This window comes from Dermacentor silvarum, chromosome 4 (assembly GCF_013339745.2).
Source record: "Dermacentor silvarum isolate Dsil-2018 chromosome 4, BIME_Dsil_1.4, whole genome shotgun sequence".
NCBI lineage: Eukaryota > Metazoa > Arthropoda > Arachnida > Ixodida > Ixodidae > Dermacentor > Dermacentor silvarum.
Genome location: NC_051157.2, coordinates 78070294 through 78087234, shown reverse-complemented (window position 1 = coordinate 78087234; position 16941 = coordinate 78070294). Strand labels below are relative to the sequence as shown.

Sequence of the window (16941 nt, the reverse complement as noted above, 5' to 3'; positions counted from 1 at the left end):
ATTGATATTAATGAGATAACTGCATGCATAGATTAATTAGCGAAAGGCAAGACGCCCGGCCCCGATGGCCTTAGTGCCGAATTTTATCAGTGTTTTCGTTCCCTCTTGTCCCTATTATTACTTCAGGTGTACCGTGAGGCCTTGGAGGTAGGGTACCTACCTGCCACAATGTACGAAGGGCACACTGTCCTCATAGCCAAAAGCAATGATGAAACTAAATTGCAAAAAGTGGACGGACACCGGCCAATTTCATTATGCAATGTGGATTATAAAATTTTTGCAAACGTATTAGCTAACCGTTTACAAGTCGTGATAAGATCTGTGGTAGGTGACCATCAAACATGTGGCATCAGAGGTCGGTCCATTCAGACCAACATTCATGTTGCGAGATCGGTGCTAGAGTGTGTAGCTGAGGGGATTGGACAGGTAGCAATGGTACAGCTAGATCTGGCTAAGGCGTTCGACAGGGTAAATCACTCGTTCCTGTTTAGTGTACTAGAGCACATAAATATCGGATCCCAGCTCATTAAAGGTGTCAAAATATGTTATGCTAATGGCTCAACGAGGTTGATAGTGAATGGTTCTCTCTCCGATCCGATTAGGCTTTTATCATCAGTAAGACAAGGATGCCCTTTGTCACCGCTTCTCTTTTGCCTGTATTTGGAGCCACTTTGTATGAGCATCCTGAAAGAAGAAAATTCCCAAGGGTTTAAACTGCCGTCGAGTGAGATTCGGGTTCTTGTATATGCAGACGACGTCGCCTTCTTTTGTACTGATAAAAGGAGTGCAAAAACTGCTCTCGCAATTACAGAAGAATTTTGTGCGGCTTCTGGTGCTAACATTAACTTTGAAAAAGTTGAAGTTCTTAGTTTGGACTATGGGCCACAATGCCATCACATTACGCAGGCATTCAATGGAAAAAAAGATCTGCGCAATTTAGGTGTACCTCTCTCACAGTATAGAAATAGCAACCGTCATTGGTCGGGAGAAGTAGAAAAAATACAAATTAAAGTGAATTCATGGCGAGGACGGAATTTGTCAATGTTCATTCGTGCTGAAGTGTGCAACGTGTTCTTAGTTTCCCGTCTCATGTATGTGCTGCAAGTACTGCACTGCTCAAGACTTCGTATTCAGGCACTGCATCGCGTATTTGCAACATTTATTTGGAGCTCGAGCTGTGAATCGATGCGGCGCGATAATCTGTCCGTCCCTCTTGAAAGAGGTGGTCTAGGATTAGTTCATCTCTTCGTCAGGCAAATTGTTTCTCGCCTGTTTTTCTTTCGAGACAGTGAACATCCTTTTTTGCGTGAAATGTTACAGCTCCGATTACTTCATTATCTTCCTGATATAGTAGTGTCATTAAATGCCAAAGATGTCACACAGGCTCCTTGGGGCTTTCTCAAGGAGGTCGTTGATTCATTCCTTTTCTTGAAAGTTAGGTTCAGCCTGGAGTACATTTTCACTGCGAGTTAAGAAGCAATTTCTGATGCATTTTTTTTTGTTTCTTCTATCAGCTTTTATTCCCTTTACCCCTTTCCCCAGTACAGGGTAGCAAGCCGGTATTTACACTGGCTAACCTCCTTGTCTTTCCTTTCTTTCTTTCTCTCTCTTTCTCTGCTGCACTTGTGGATTCGATTTTCCCAGATACTTTGTATCATGCACCTTATTTAAATCAGCCATATCAGAATGTACTTAGGCGGGTACGTAAAATGTGTATACCTCCTGGAGCTAAAACATTTTTCTTTAAATTGCATACGGAAACACTTCCTGTTAAAACCTGGTTGAACGCGAGGGGCTGCTTCGTGCCATGGTCCACGAACTATCGACTGTGTCCACGAGCTGAACCCATACGTCACTGTTTTATAGACTGTACGGATGCTATATTTTTCTGGGACATTCTCCAACAAACGCTTAAAAAGGACATTGACATCACTCCATACGCAATTAGGTTCCTACCGTTTAAGTTTACTGGCCGTCCTCCCTATGACAAGTTCATAGCACTGGGTTTGTACAGCCTATGGAGAGCTAGAATGTGTGATCGCCATGCCGAAAGTCCGCGATCTCAAAGATAATTCTTTCAAGAAAGTGCAGCTTATATAAGAAGTGTCTACGATGCGCAGGAACCTCCGCCTGACTGGATGCACTTTTTGGTCGCATGTGTGTGTTTGCCCGAGTTTTAAATGTGTAGCTATGTCCGCACTGTAACATACCTTCAGTCTTATTTTCGTTGCATTAAAGAAAAAAAAGTGGTTGTATAGCGCAGTGGTTATGACGCTCGCCTTCGGACCGCGGGTACATGGGTTCGAATCCTGCCTTGCCATGCACGTTCATTTAGTTTTTACTTATTTCTATCGGACGGCGAGAGCAGACACACCGGGATGACGTCACGACACATGCGTAGTAGCGCGCAGCTGGCGGGACCTCAGCGGAGCCCTGTCTGTGTGGCGTCGCCTGGTTGTCATGGCTACGGCGCGGCAGTTTCGTGCCACACGCACAAATGGCGGCTGGCTTAAACTGCGGATGAAGACGACGACGCTCGAGCCAGTGCTGATGGTGATAATTTCCGGGCAATTGGGGCCTGTAGGCTACAGCATGCTCGCGCGCTATGCAGCTAATGAGACAGTTAAGCCTTTCGCTTTGAAAGGCGCCGATGGCCATTAGCGCGCGCGCACGCGCGCCCACTGCGTTTTACAGACCGCATCCGCACCTGTGACAACGCTAAAAGGCACCGAACGCTATTCTTTTGGAGCAAGACAACACCTATTTAGATGCACTGGGGAGCGAGGCAAGCTTGCTATAGGGAGAACGCGCACGCGCAGACTCTGGCACTACTTTTTCACCGGCGCGTTCCGCCGGCGAAAGGCCATCGGTCCGGCGTTCCTAGTTATTTTGTGGGCACCTGTACATTCTGTGCATCTATAGCAAAGTTACAAAATGAACTCAGCATTCTTTGAAATGTCCAAGTATACAACACCTCTGGAGCAGTCAAATGCTGCTGCATCATAAAGGCCAAGTACTCTGTCTTAAATGAAGTGTTCTGTACAGATCAACACAGGCTTCCTCGCTGCGTATTTAAGCGGGTAGCAACGGGTTGAAAACTTATGCAGGTAGCTGTGTTTTCTGTTGTTTAATTGTGGTCTATTTGCCTGCTTACAAATTTCATGACTACATTAACAGTAGAACTTTGTCTATAAACATTTAAAAAGTAGTGATTTACTCTTCTGTAACGCCATGTCGGAGGAATGCCTGAGCCCCGCTTGACCTAATATATATAAAACTGCGAATATAAGAAGCCGTGCTAATCGCCGCTGTTCGAGCTGGTGAAGTGCCCTGCACTATCGCTTGAGGGAATTTTTCCATTAAAACTATTTTGGATACGAAGTAGAAGCCCACGTGTTCCGCGTGTTATAGACGACTTGTGGCAAACAAGCCAAGATTGTTCTAGCCAATTAAGAGGCAGTGCGTAGCTAAGGATATATACTTAGCTATAGTTAACGTGTAGAGTTTGATGAAAGGTAAACAATAAAAGGCTTGTAAAAGTCCAGGATTACTAAGATGGACCCTTTGATCATGGATTCCTATCTGCGAATGGCTGTTTTGTCTTGCGAAGGCGACATACGGCGTACCCATAAAGTCAGCAAAAAAAAGCACAACGCGCTCAAGGCAGCGGAAGCACAAGTTCATCACAAGTATTTGTAATTGCCTTCTAGACCTATCAAGCAGAAATCTATAGCGTTTACGAATTAATAAGCTCTCTTTACGATGTGGGAAACAACGAAAAGACTCTCGTCACAAATTTTGCGCATTGTCAAATATCAGAACCGATCTCTGGAGGCGCAAGCTACAACACGCTCGCAGCAATCAATTAAGCCGACGTGTGCTCGAAACTCCGTATATATATATATATATATATATATATATATATATATTGCCACACCTTGCCGCAGGCGCCGCCGAATTCAAAGGCAGAAGAAGCCGTTTCTGTTCACACGCACCTGTTTTGACGGACGCCATAGAAGACGGCGACTCGGGCTCAACACTTTAGCCAAAGGTCGCCTCTACATCTCCGGCATCGCGCATGACGCATTGGAGCAAGCGCTCGGGGTACCTCAACGTCGCCCCGAGAAGAACACCCGTCAAATGAATTTCGGCGCGCGAATTACACTGATGCGCTGAGGCACATTATCTCCATCTGCGGTGAGCGATTTCCAGCGTGTGACTTATGGAGACACATTGCGGCGCCCCATCCTTGCATCAGCGCCGCTAGCTCCCATTACCCCCCATGATGCGCTACAGTCGGCACAGGCTGTTGCTTACTTTCAAGACACTGGCCCCGTCACACGTCAATCGGACATTTGGCGCACGCCTGACCGAGGACCGCTTTCTTCACGCGATAGCGTTAAGGACCCCATGTTGCAGAAAATCCGGCGTCGGCGTCGGCGTCCGTGGCGGAGAAATTTCCCCCAAACCACCCCGATCATACAGGCGCTCCACGTGGCGCAAGGTGTTAGTCAACAAAAAATCAATTTCTCAAAGTCAAATCCGTCAGAAGAATCGTAAAGTGCTGCTCAACTACAACCTACATACGCGATGGCGCCGGATTGTACTTTGAATGTACGAGAAATCATAATTCTGTGACGAGGAAGCTCAAACACAAACCCCTTTTCCAGTATTTCTACCATAACAAAAGCGGCGCGCTCGGGTAGATTACTTGTGATAACCCCATCCAGATGGCGCTCGCCTCCATGGCAGCGTAAGACGGTAGCGGCGCGCCGAGGAGAAGGTGAAAAAAAAAAAAGAAAGCTGCAGCTGCCGGGAAGCCTGACAAGTATTCAGGGATCTTTGAATACTAAAACGTCCTCCAAATTTTGGACACGCGCGTGCCTCGGGGCAACAGCAAACAATTATTAAAATAATAAAAAAATGTGCTAGGGCATTCATATCTTGATATAGGACGGCTTATATTGCCCTGTAAAAATGTTCTCACAGGAATGCATTTGTGTTTAAAGGTGAAGCCGAATTTAAGGGAATCAGTGTAAGCTTGGTCTTTGTAATCTGGCTTTCGCACGTCATCGGTTGTATTGAGCCCTACTCAGAAAGAAAAATGCGATGCGAACGGGTCCCGATAACGCTACCGCATTCCACACATAAGTCGAAGCTTAAGCATCCTCCAATTTTTATCATTGTGGTGAGGCGGGCCACGTATACCGAGAGTGCCACTACCGCCAACTTGGACTGTAGGGTTTTGCTGGCAATTAACCTTGACCCCGATTTGGACACAGGCCCCTCGAAACTGAACAGTTCATCGCCCAGTAGCATGCGCCACAGTCACCAAAATGTCAGTCGCGATTACCATCACCGCGGTGATCCTATCCATCTTTTGCAGGTACATATTGAGGATGACGCAGGGACGGTCTCCCAGCCTTCGTCTAGAAAACTGATGTCAGCGAACTTTCGAGGCGAGGCCTCTGATACGTGACGTGCTGAAGACCTTCAATCGACGCGACCTCGACCCGATGGAGATTCGACGGCGCCTGTATCCAGAGATTTTACGACGCCTGTACCTCAGCCTGGAGACAAGTTCTCAATGAACATACCTGTGCTCGTCAACGGTAGAAATGCCAGCGCGCTTGTAGACACTAGTGCTGTTTACTCCAATACTAGCAGGAAATTAGCGAGCGTTCTTAAGAAAGTTATTATGCCTCGGACTGGGACGCAAGTTCGCACAGGTGGCGGACACGTCGCACCACTTGGTGTGAGCACTGCTAGAATACGAATACGAAATTCCACGTTTCTCACTAGCTGCATTGTTCTGCGTGAATGTTCCCGTGATTTAATACTTGCATGGAATGGATTTTCTCCGGGAATGTGGTGCCATCATCAGCAAGCGTTACATCTCTTTCTCTACGAGCATAGCTGTGACACAAGATGATGCCTGGAGCCATAGAGCCGGTCTTCGCGTTTCCGACGACCGCATCACGATATCGCCCCGTCCCAGCTTTATGATTCAGGTGATATCTGAAGGGATGCGCAACAGTGAAGTCCTAGCAGAAGGCAACATTTCCCTTTTGCTGACCCTATGAATTTGTGTGGCACGAGGCATCGTTGATCTTTGGGATCTCCCGGCTGACGTATACGGCTTACAAGTTTACCAATGAGCATCGGCACCTTTTTCGCGGCACTGCCATCGTGTACGCTGAAGCCTCGGAGAACGTCATTTAGTGATTGCATCTTAAGAAACCGACATCAATGAAGCCTCGCTCGCAGGCATTGACATCAATAACGAGCTGCTGCAGGAGAAAAAGAAGGCACTGCAGAAACTATTATTTCAATTCAAGGCGTGCTTTGCTTCTTCGTCTAAAGTTGGTCAGTCGCCAATCACGCAACACAGCTTTTCGTTCCTTCCGGTGTCCGCATTTGCACGCCCGCCTTTCAGTAACGTGAATTCCTACCAATATGTTCGACTTTCAGTCGTTTCGAGAGGTGGTGTCAGCGGTATGTCCTCAAAGCCCGTAACCTATAACTTGAAATAACTTTCACCCTGTGAGTGCGCGACTCTCATGAAACCACTTTCCTTGGGCAAGAAGTGATGGCAACAATTGCCTGGGCTCGCACTAATGAGCGCTCGTGCGGTAGAGCGAATTTCTACTCACCTGTTACGATAATTTTTCCCGCGCTGCTGCTCAAGTGGCCCTCTCCAGTGAGTCTGTTGTGAACCTGGCAGCGATAGGAGCGCTGCGTGTCTGTACTCTCCGTATTTCGCACCATCAGCTCGCCAGTGGGTAGCATTAGATAGCGGCTGTCCAGGCCTGCGCCATGATGACAGAAAAATTGAGAAGCAGTCTACTTAGTATAACGGAATCAATAGCGAGACTGTGGCGTGAGAACAGCTTTATTTATGGAAACACGAAACAAAACCACAAAATTCGTTTGTTCCTGGAAAACGAGGTTGAAGACAGAAGTTGTGGCTACCGAGTTTTAGTTACTTTTGAGGTATTTGTCTATTGGAATATTGTTTACATGAAGAGGCTCATTTTGTGCCACCTGAACAAATTAATTTTATGACGTTGCACATGTTGACACACACACGTACACGTAGTACGCACTCACATGTACGCACGCACACATACACACACACACACACACACACAGATACACGCACACACGCACAAATACACCACACAAACTAAGAAACTCGCGTGTGTAATATAGGCACATGCATATAACTAATATAATGAACTACTTTTGCGCTATATTGTAGGCGTATAGGCCTGGCACTGACTCGTCACGGAGGGTACTGCGAGAAGTGCGTAAATGCAAAATCAGCTGCTCCTTGTTGGTTTTTAAAGCGAGGCTTTCTATGGCTTCTCCTCGGAGTATGTCATTCTTCGATGTTTCCCCGGCCAATTTATTTGTGGATATTTATTGATAACGTGGTCTACTGGGTATCTGCCCAAATACGCAACTTGCTGCTGACTGCTGTCTGGCTTAGTGGACAACTTAAGTCAATGTGCATGTGTCACTGGGTATGTGCCGAACACACAATTTTGGCACTGGGTACAGGGTGTGTGCCCATTGATTGGCCGGTCCACAAGAATGGATGGTACCGCTATGACTGAAGGAATATGAAGTCTTAAATAAGAACTTCGCACTGGACACGTGCAACTGGTTATGCGTCAATGTGTACGGGCTCCATTCCGGGCTAATTCCCCGCAATCAATACGCCAATGGGTTAAAGGGTTATGTAGCCTTAATAGAGTTTGTATATGTGTCATCCTTCTATGTGCAAACATATCGCAACATATATTCTTCCCTCGACAAGTATCATATATCACTTTCGTCCTCGTGATCGGGAAAGCTAACAGGAACAGACGACGCGGCTCTGCTCGTGTCTTCCTCTACTGCTTTTACCTCGGTAACTCAAACTAATCTCACACCATCCAGATTCCAAAATTGTGGTATATCTGCATAAATGTTTAACCAGTTTACCAGTGGATAACGTCGAATAGGGAGAGAGAGAGAGAAAAAAACAAGAGGCGATAAGCAGAGGTTAACCAGAGGTCCGGTTTGCTGCTCTGCACAGGGGGGTAGGGTAAGGGCACAAGAGATGAGAAAAACAAGGCAAAATAAAAAAAAGCGCATCAGTTCACGCACGTTATAATTCTTTATTCGGTCTCTTTGCTTTTAAAAAGCACGCTAGCGCTTTTAAAGCAGTTTAGGCTGACGTCGGCTGGGAACATGATACAAGAAATCTAGCCTCCGTAAAGGGACAGTTGTCTCATCTTGTCGAGCGTGGTGTGGAGAACTTTTCTTTGTGCGTTGAAACGAAGATAATCGCATAGAAGGTGCGCTATCGTCTATTTGCTACCACAAAATTCGCATTCTGAACTTGTGGTCATTCCAATGAGATAGGAGGAAGCATTATTAAACGCTACTCCAAGCCATAGGTGACAAATGAGAGTTGCTTCCCGTCGTTGAAAGCCGTACGGAAGGCGGAGCTTCAGATCAGGATCCAGCGAACAGAGGCGCTGGTTTCTAAAGTCTGTCGAATTCCATTGGGCTAACGTAAGCTCGTGAGCAAGCGCACGGAGCTTTCCCGCTGCGTCTGTTCTGGACATAGGGATAGCGACGCAATCAGCAGTGGAATGTGAAAATCAAACGGCTGCGTCTGCTTGCTCGTTTATAACGATACCAAAATGACTTGGCAACCATTGCAAGACGACGTCATGTCGTTTCTCAACAGCGCGGTGGTGAATTTCTCTTGTGTGAGCGACAAGTTGTTCGTGGGTCGACGGCGTAATCCAGAGAGGAAACTCTGAAATGGGGGAGAAGAGAGGGGTAGGAACTTTGTGGGAATCGCAGAAGATCGGCCATTTCTGCGGTCTTTCCAGATTGATCAATTGAAGTGCTGCACTAAGAGCTGCAAGTTCGACAGCAGTCGTTGTCAAGTGGCATGTCTTGAAATTTATCTCTGCAGATTTTGCTTGGACAAATACTGCAGCTGCTGAACCAGAGTGCATGAGCACCCATCGGTGTAAACATTTAAGCGGTCACTGTGTACTTCATGTAGTAGCAATAATGATGCCTGCTTCAAAGCTGCTGACGGCATTTGTGCCTTCTTCTTGAGGCCTGAAATGGTAAGGCATAGCAAAGGTGAATGCAGCGACCACAATGGCAACGATAACGTCGAAATTTTCTGAGATCCCCATTCACTTGAATGGTGGTCGTGCCGATGGTGTGTGTCCCTTGGAGGGAGTGGTATTGCGTTGTGCTCAATTACCATTCTCGCAACATGCGCTCTCCAGGGGCGTTTGAGTGGCTTGGGGATGCCGAAACGAAGGTCGAACTTCATGTACGAAGCGAATCACAACTTCGATGTGATTTTTAATCGCAGTTTGACAGGCACAATTGTTTATTCTACAATATTGAACCTATTGAAGACATTAAAAACATTCGCTTTGTGAAGAAGCGTGAGTATTCATTCTTCAGCGCAGAGCAGCTTCGAAGTTGTCTACTCTACATCATATGATTTTGTACGAGTCGTTTTGCCATAACATTCATGCCCATATAGGTAATAAAGATAAAAGCCACATATTCGAGGTTAAGACATACTGGTGGGCTGGTTGTTTAATTATGATGGAATATAGCACTGCACTTCAAAACAAGAACGCAACAGAGTTACGTGTGTTAGTTCACTGTGTTACGTCCTTTTTTGAAGTGCACTGCCATATTCCATCATATTAAAGGAGCAAAATGCTGAATGGATTACTCGCAAATCACTGTGTGGGCGTGCGGGGTGGGTTATACGACCAAAAACATGGTATACAGCTCATTCGATCTTACATGCGTCTTTCGTGCGCGCACTTTATATTGCCGTTCTTCATGTTCTAAATGAAAACACTCACTTACATAAGCAAAAGAGCTGAAACAGCAATGGTTTCTATTTGGTTAGTCTCTTCTTAACTAATGGATTCGTTACTAAAGCGTCTGAGTGAACTGATAATATATTCCACAAATATTGGTTTTGCTGGTGTGTTTTCACGAGGACGAGCAGTTTCGGGTCAGGCAGAGCACTTATAGGCCGTTTTTCTTTTCAATGAAGAAAACCCGCGTTCTTGCTCTGCCTGTGACTAATCTGTTTACCGAGATAAAATAATTTCCCCTTAAGTCTGATTAAAAGAACTAAACTAAACGTACGAATGCCAGATTAGAGAATGAATTATACGTTACCGGGCACACTCATCCAACACTACCTGATCTGTAACGCTGCCTGACATATACATATCCATTTAGAGAACCTGCCTTCAAAACAATCATGGGGGAGAGGTTTGCTTTAAATGGTGGTTAACTTTTCATGTTACGATCACTGAAAGGCAACACTGACTTTTCACCTGCTGCATACGTACGGAACTAGTTAATACACACAGTCTAGAAATTATACGCTTAAAATGCGCTATTAGAAGGGAAAACAAAAAAAACACTCTGTCCGCTAATTATAAATTTAAATACCAAAGAATACGATTTTGAAGAGAAAAACAATCTCTATGTTGGTTATGGTTTCCTCTGCTCGTTAAGTTGAGTTGTTACTGGGTAACAAGAATAACATGCCACTGATTTAGTGGTAAGCTAACAATGTAGTCGATAAAATTATCGACCATATAGAGAGCAATTTCTTGCCAGTCAAGCCGCATTTAATTTAAAGCTAATTGGTGCTGATTACGCGCCCTCTTAGGTTCAGACTTCTACAATTTATTCCACAAGTTCTTCTAAAGACGACTGATGAAACTTTTTCTGTACTACAGGGTGCTTCGTTCATTAAGCTAGGTAGTCGATACATAGCTGGAAGCGGTTAAGTTATTTCTCATGCTTTCTTTTCACTAATAACATGGATTATGATACAGCATCATACAGGAAAATGAATGCCTTCTTCAAGCTTTTTTTATTGCAAACGCCAGTCAGAATAGATCTAGAGCCCTCAGGGAAAGAAAATGTATAAACAGAACCTCTGTTTGAGGTCTGCGGTATTATTAGGCATTTCTAAGTTCATTTCGTGAAGACCAGAGACGACAGCATTTTATGGCCACATACAATGATGCAAGTAAGAACAAATGTCACCTGCTACTTTAATATTAGTTGTCTAAATTTCTCCATTTTGATGAGGATGATGTAGTATAAAATTCTATTTGCTTTTCTTTCCTGTTAAGCAACCTCACTGCATGGGGTTTATATCAAGCGAGAGTTCGTAATAGGCATTGGGTTCAGTGAACCTTATTATTCGATGTCAAATACGTAATGATAACGTTTGCCAGTGTAAACTGTGTACATGTTTTTTAAGGAAATGAGGCGACTGCAAAGCACAAGCTAGGGTCGGTATTTTGTAGCGATGAGTTATGCTTTATTCTATACTAGCCTTATCATCCACCCCTCACGGCCGGCTGATCCCGTTGATAACATGAGCGTACCGTCGCTCTGACCACTGACCAAGCACGAAAAGCGCGAAAAGGCATTAGCATCGGAAAGGCATCGCTACAAAATACCGGCCTAGGATGACAAAAACCGATGGCACGTGGGAAGCGAATAAAATGCAGCTTTCAGCGCAATCCTTTATTGAGATCAATTTACGAGCGCACGAGTGCTTTGCGACTTATTGGACCAGAAGGGAATGTTCTTGGTTCGAGACACCTTGCACCGGAGAGCGCCGCTGAAAGATGATCGGCCCAATGCCAATCGAGGAGCTGGCCCTGCGACAAGGAAGGTGCTGTTCGCGCATAGATTCCTGTCTCAGACCCTGTCGTACTCGAAAGAAGCCTCAAAAGTCACGTTGTGGCGAGAGAGAAAAAGGAAGCAAGTATAGGAAAGGCATAGTGTCAAGAATACGAGCTGCGCGTCTCGGCATGTGTATGTGAGCCGCCTTTTTTGTGGAGATACGCATTTTTGGAAATACAAAGAACGCTGCAGTACGCGATTCACCAGAGGCTTTATTCATTAAAAGAGAGGGCGTAAAATGCGTCAGGGATACATCTGTGTCACTCTACGGGAAAGAACTGATGGTTTATTGGCTGCTAACGTGGGGCGACGCGTCTAAGCTAGAGATGAAAATGTCGGCACTGTGTGCGTGCGCGAAGAATTGCACATATACATATGCTTGATCCCAGTGTTTGAAATAAACAGTAGGTAATCAGTGCGCCTCCTGTCTATGTGTGTGTTACTGTTGTGTTCGCCGGCTTAAAGCAAGATTCTTCATTTACTGGGTGTCCCAGGTTATTTTAGCCAAACTTTTAAAGTATGCAAGATCTCCAGTACGACCGGATGTGCTCCGTTGTCAAAGGCTTTTGTAAGATCAAGGCCTTGGACAGCCCGGGTACCACTCTTGTATATGTTGTCTAGGACTTGATGTTTAACGTGAAGCATGACGTCTTGCGTGGACTGTATTGGACGAAAGCCAATCATGGAGTTGGGGAATAGGTTATTGTACTCAGCAAAATTGTGGAGGCTGTTTAGTATGACATGTTCCGTGAGTTTTCCTACGCTCAAAGTAAGAGAGATTGGGCGTAAGTTCTCGAGCTGTAGTCGCTTACCAAGTTTGGGTAAGCGGTGTGGATCAGAGAACAAACGGGGATAACCAATATTCTAGTTGACATTAGGCGGAAAAAATGGAGCTGGGCAGGCCGTGTAATGCGTAAGATGGATAACTGGTGCACCATTAGAGTTACACAATGGATACCAAGAGAAGGGAAGCGCAGTCGAGAACGGCAGAAAACTAGTTGGGGTAGTGAAGTTAGGAAATTTGCAGGCGCAAGTGGGAATCAATTAGCGGAAGACAAGGGTAATTGGAGATCACAGGGAGAAGCCTTTGCCCTGCAGTGGACATAAATATAGGCTGATAATGATCATTATTATTATTATTTGAGTGGGTTTCCATTGCGAGGGAATAGAACGTGTTTCCCAACAGCGGTTAAAGTACTCTGTTAAAGCAATGATAGATGCGTCGTCTAGATTTCGAAGGGTCTTACTGGTTATGCCATCGGAGCCTGGTGCAGATTTAGTTCGTAAAAGTGTTTTTCCGAGCGTGAAAGAAGCCCGCTAATACACGCAAAGTGTTTTGAGCGGCCAGTTGGGCGGCAATTTGCGTCTATTGTATTCTACCTGTAGATTTACAAATGTCTCCTATATACTTTGAGTAAATCAACTTGGCCCATAAATCTGACCCATTGCAAATTACACAGTTACCTTTAAAATGGAAGTTGTTTTATTGAAGAAGTGGTTTTGTCGAGGTCGCCCGAAGACTTTCGGATACGACGAAAATTACGTCATTGCTTGATATGTTGGCACCTGGCCTGCCTAGGTCTGCCCGCTTCAAGTCGAGCAGGTGCCGTTTGCCGTTTGTAACCCGTTTCCCGCCACATGGGAAGTGAACGGTGTATACTTTCGATATGCTTTATCTCACATCGCCAGCGAAGTTAGGTCTTTATCTCGGCGCTATTTTTATGATTGGTTGTTGATATCGAGGGATGAAGACCAAGTCTACGGTAACACAGCGGTAGCAAGGCCCTCCCTTCTGCATTATCATACAGAACCTTTCTCATAATTTCTTTCTTGCCGTTTTTATAAATCTCGATGGTCTTATTTTCTTTTTGTCTCCCTTCTTTGCATCCAATTTACCGTCTCTGTTTCTCTCACTTTATTTGTTAGGATGCCTGGTTGTCTATTTACAATTTCAGTTGCCCTGCCATGATGGCGCCATCTCTGAGAGCTTCGGTAAAACGCGACAAAATACGCCGCGAGGTGACAGATAGCGCCAAAATTTCATTGCAGACAAATTTGTATATTTTGAACCGTGTCGACCACAGACGACGTGTTCCTGTCGTGGCCTTGGATTGGCGTAGCTCCAGGCAGCATGCGCCAAAATAAATGCTACCCTCGCTCGTGCATCAATGCTCGGATGCGTCAAATCGCTTTTACAAATATGTCGTGACTCGTAAAAGCATTATATGCGTGAGCTCCTCGTGGCTAAATTTCCCTTTATGCTTCAGTGACTTGTGCGACAACCCTGCGTGCCTCCGTCAGGAGCGAAGGTGGCACGGACAGCTAAGAATCCTACGTAACGCTCTATAGGTTGCACCACCAGAGAAGGCGTATGACTTACAATTCAGCAGGGCCTTCCAAACGAGCAAGGAACAATGGAACTGGGCTAGTCGCTAAAACTATGCAAATGGGCGGCCACTCGCTAATACACATTTAAATGCCATATTCTTGGAAAGCCATTTGTGACTACTTTCACTTTTTCTATGTGACTCAGCTACCGCAGCTTCAGCAGTAACCTACCTTGGCTCCAAAATGAAATAGTCCTTACTTTTTTGTAAGGTAGCCTCAGCTGCTCTTGTATCATAAAACCGAACCTATCATTCATTTATAATTTCCAGACAGGAGTAATGGTGACTTGCTCATCAACTAGCTCATTTCAGCCAATGGCCTAACCCAATGGCCTAACCTAACCCAGTTCAGCCCCACGCACCGTGTACCAGTGCTGCTTAGTTGTTCATTTCTATGCACAGAAAGACCTCAATTGCAAAAACATTCTCATAAGCCTGTTCGCTTGGACATGACGCTTTCGTGTCTAATGTATTTTATTCACGAAACGAAGAGTACGTAAGCCAGATGTAGCAGCAGTTTTGCCACACAAGAGAGATATTGGTGGGACGTCTCTTAATTTTTTTTTCTAGTGCATGACTGTTCATTGAAATCTGCATAGTGTGCAATACCTAACGGACCATGCAGACGCACCTATATGCACACGCATATACATATGCGGATAAAAAAGAAAGAAAACACGACGTTCCTTTTGCGCCCTAATACTATATAAGCTTCCCTGCACTTACGCTTTCCACACTGCTGATCCAGGTCATTACTACGATCACGTTGATTTCCTATGTTTCTATTTCTTAGGCTTTCGCAATTTCTGAAGCTTTCTCCCTGGCCGTACCTACGAAGTATCCTGTACTTTGTGATAATGAATTAAGTTTTGTTTCTTTCCTTTCATAGTTGTACTTGTTATTCAGAAAAAAAAACATACTCAACAAAGAAACTTTGAAGCTTAGCCAGAAGAAAGAAAGCACTTGCCACTTGGTTCTTGACAACAGCCATAGAACTGCTAAATTGTCTGAATACATTTTCGAACTACACGTGTCAAGAGACACGCGGGGAATATTAGTACTTGCCATCGTTTCCGAGCGTCCCGATTGTGACACCGTCGTCGAGCACCCACGATGTCACCTTAATGTAGTCTCTGACGGCGGGAGGCACGTGACAGCGAAGTAGTGCTGAGTTGCCACGAACCACGTATACGTCGTACACGCTGGCCACAAACTTCTCCAGCACCACTGTTGTATGGAAATGCGGGAACGGGGTAATGGTGGCGGGAAGGGGGAAAAAAAAGAAAAGAAAGCAACGCTGCTTTAGGTAATGTCAATTGCACGATGGGGATTATGAGAACAGAAATGCTACACAAAAAGACACAGCCCGTACGTTCAATTTGTCTTGAACATTATCCCGTTTAATCAGTTATGCCTTATTTGCTGAAAAATTGTGTATTCCTGATTTAAATAACAATGCCACCATAAATATTCTGCTCCTCTACAATTGAGCACTATAGTATGAGACGTTCCTGCTAATGTGAAATGTTTTTTTTTCTTTCTTTTGAAATAAGTTGAAATGCGTTTAAACGTATGAGCAGTTCGAGCTCATATTCTACTACCCTGTGTTTATTTGAGGATAGACATTCATATGCAATGAATATGCGAAATTCCTTTATATTGATTGCATCCTTGTACAACATTGTATGATGCACGCCTTTCCTTTTCTTTATCACAGGCTTATTTCGGCGCTGGCTGTTCTGTCATTGGTTAGAGAAGCTTTGACGCTATGTACATGTATTGTATTGTATAGAGTTATATATAAACTTCTATCCAATTCAAGTGCAGGTCAGTAACGTGAACTATAATGACACAGGCCACATGTATCTACCGCGCTCCAACTCAAATTACAGCTATGCGGAGCCCAGAGCAATCGGAAGCCGCAAGCGCAAACACGTCGTCGCTTCTGCCGTTGTAAGCAAACATGGCGGACACCCGAGGCATGCTCAGGCATAACTTCAGCCGTGGTAGACTCCGCGCCAACGACACCAGTAGCAGGAGCCACGTGACCCGAATGCTGTCCGATATCGGTCACGCTCTCGGGAAAAGACTCCTAGCGCTCTGAGTTGGAGTGCGGCGCTTCCAATGAACCAGGCGAATGTGTCTCGGGCACTCCATTTTGACCAGCTCAATGTAGAGCTCGCAGCCAGAGTGCTCTTGAGAGCCTGAAAACCACCAGTTCGATGTGCTGTAACTTTTTTTTATTAGATAAACTAAATCACGTAAATGAAGTACATTTTACATAAAAGAGTGTAAAATGCTATGAAATGGGGAAAATAGCAGGTGACAGTTTGGGCACCTCTACATCATATGCGCTTCTAAACGTAATTGAACTGTACGTTGCATAAAGCAAGCAATGTGTGACCGAAAATTGAGAGCAATGAATTTCAGTCGAGGGGAGCCAAAGTAAATTGCAGCCTAGTGTTTTCTCACGTTCAATTTGATCAAACAACAAGGTAATAACGAAATAATAATAATAAAGAAGACAAGATATAAAATCTGTGCACTTTTCAGGACAACAAAATCGACCTCCTCGTTTATGCACGGGAAGCAGTGAAACGAACAGGAATTCAAGGTTAGGAATTCAAGTTGAACTATTCCGGTCAGCTAGGTAGCGAACATGGCAACGCAGTAAATTTACAAACCTGTTGCAATACCAACAATAAAAAAGCATGCATAAAAAGATCTGCAATACAAAACTGGTTAAAACAAACAGAAAACACCTCTCATGCAAGAAATAAAAAGTAAC

The 16941-nt window shown here is 44.8% G+C and overlaps 1 protein-coding gene across 1 annotated transcript in view; it reads right to left on the bottom strand.

Moving 5' to 3' along the window:
• Positions 1 to 15207: 15207 nt before the first annotated feature.
• Positions 15208 to 16941, bottom strand: part of LOC119448716 (Down syndrome cell adhesion molecule-like protein Dscam2) — a 41174-nt gene continuing 39440 nt past the window's right edge. The window contains exon 4 of the mRNA XM_037711940.1: positions 15208 to 15380. Within this exon, the coding sequence (XP_037567868.1) occupies positions 15208 to 15380 (173 nt within the window). The remainder of the gene's footprint in view (positions 15381 to 16941) is intronic.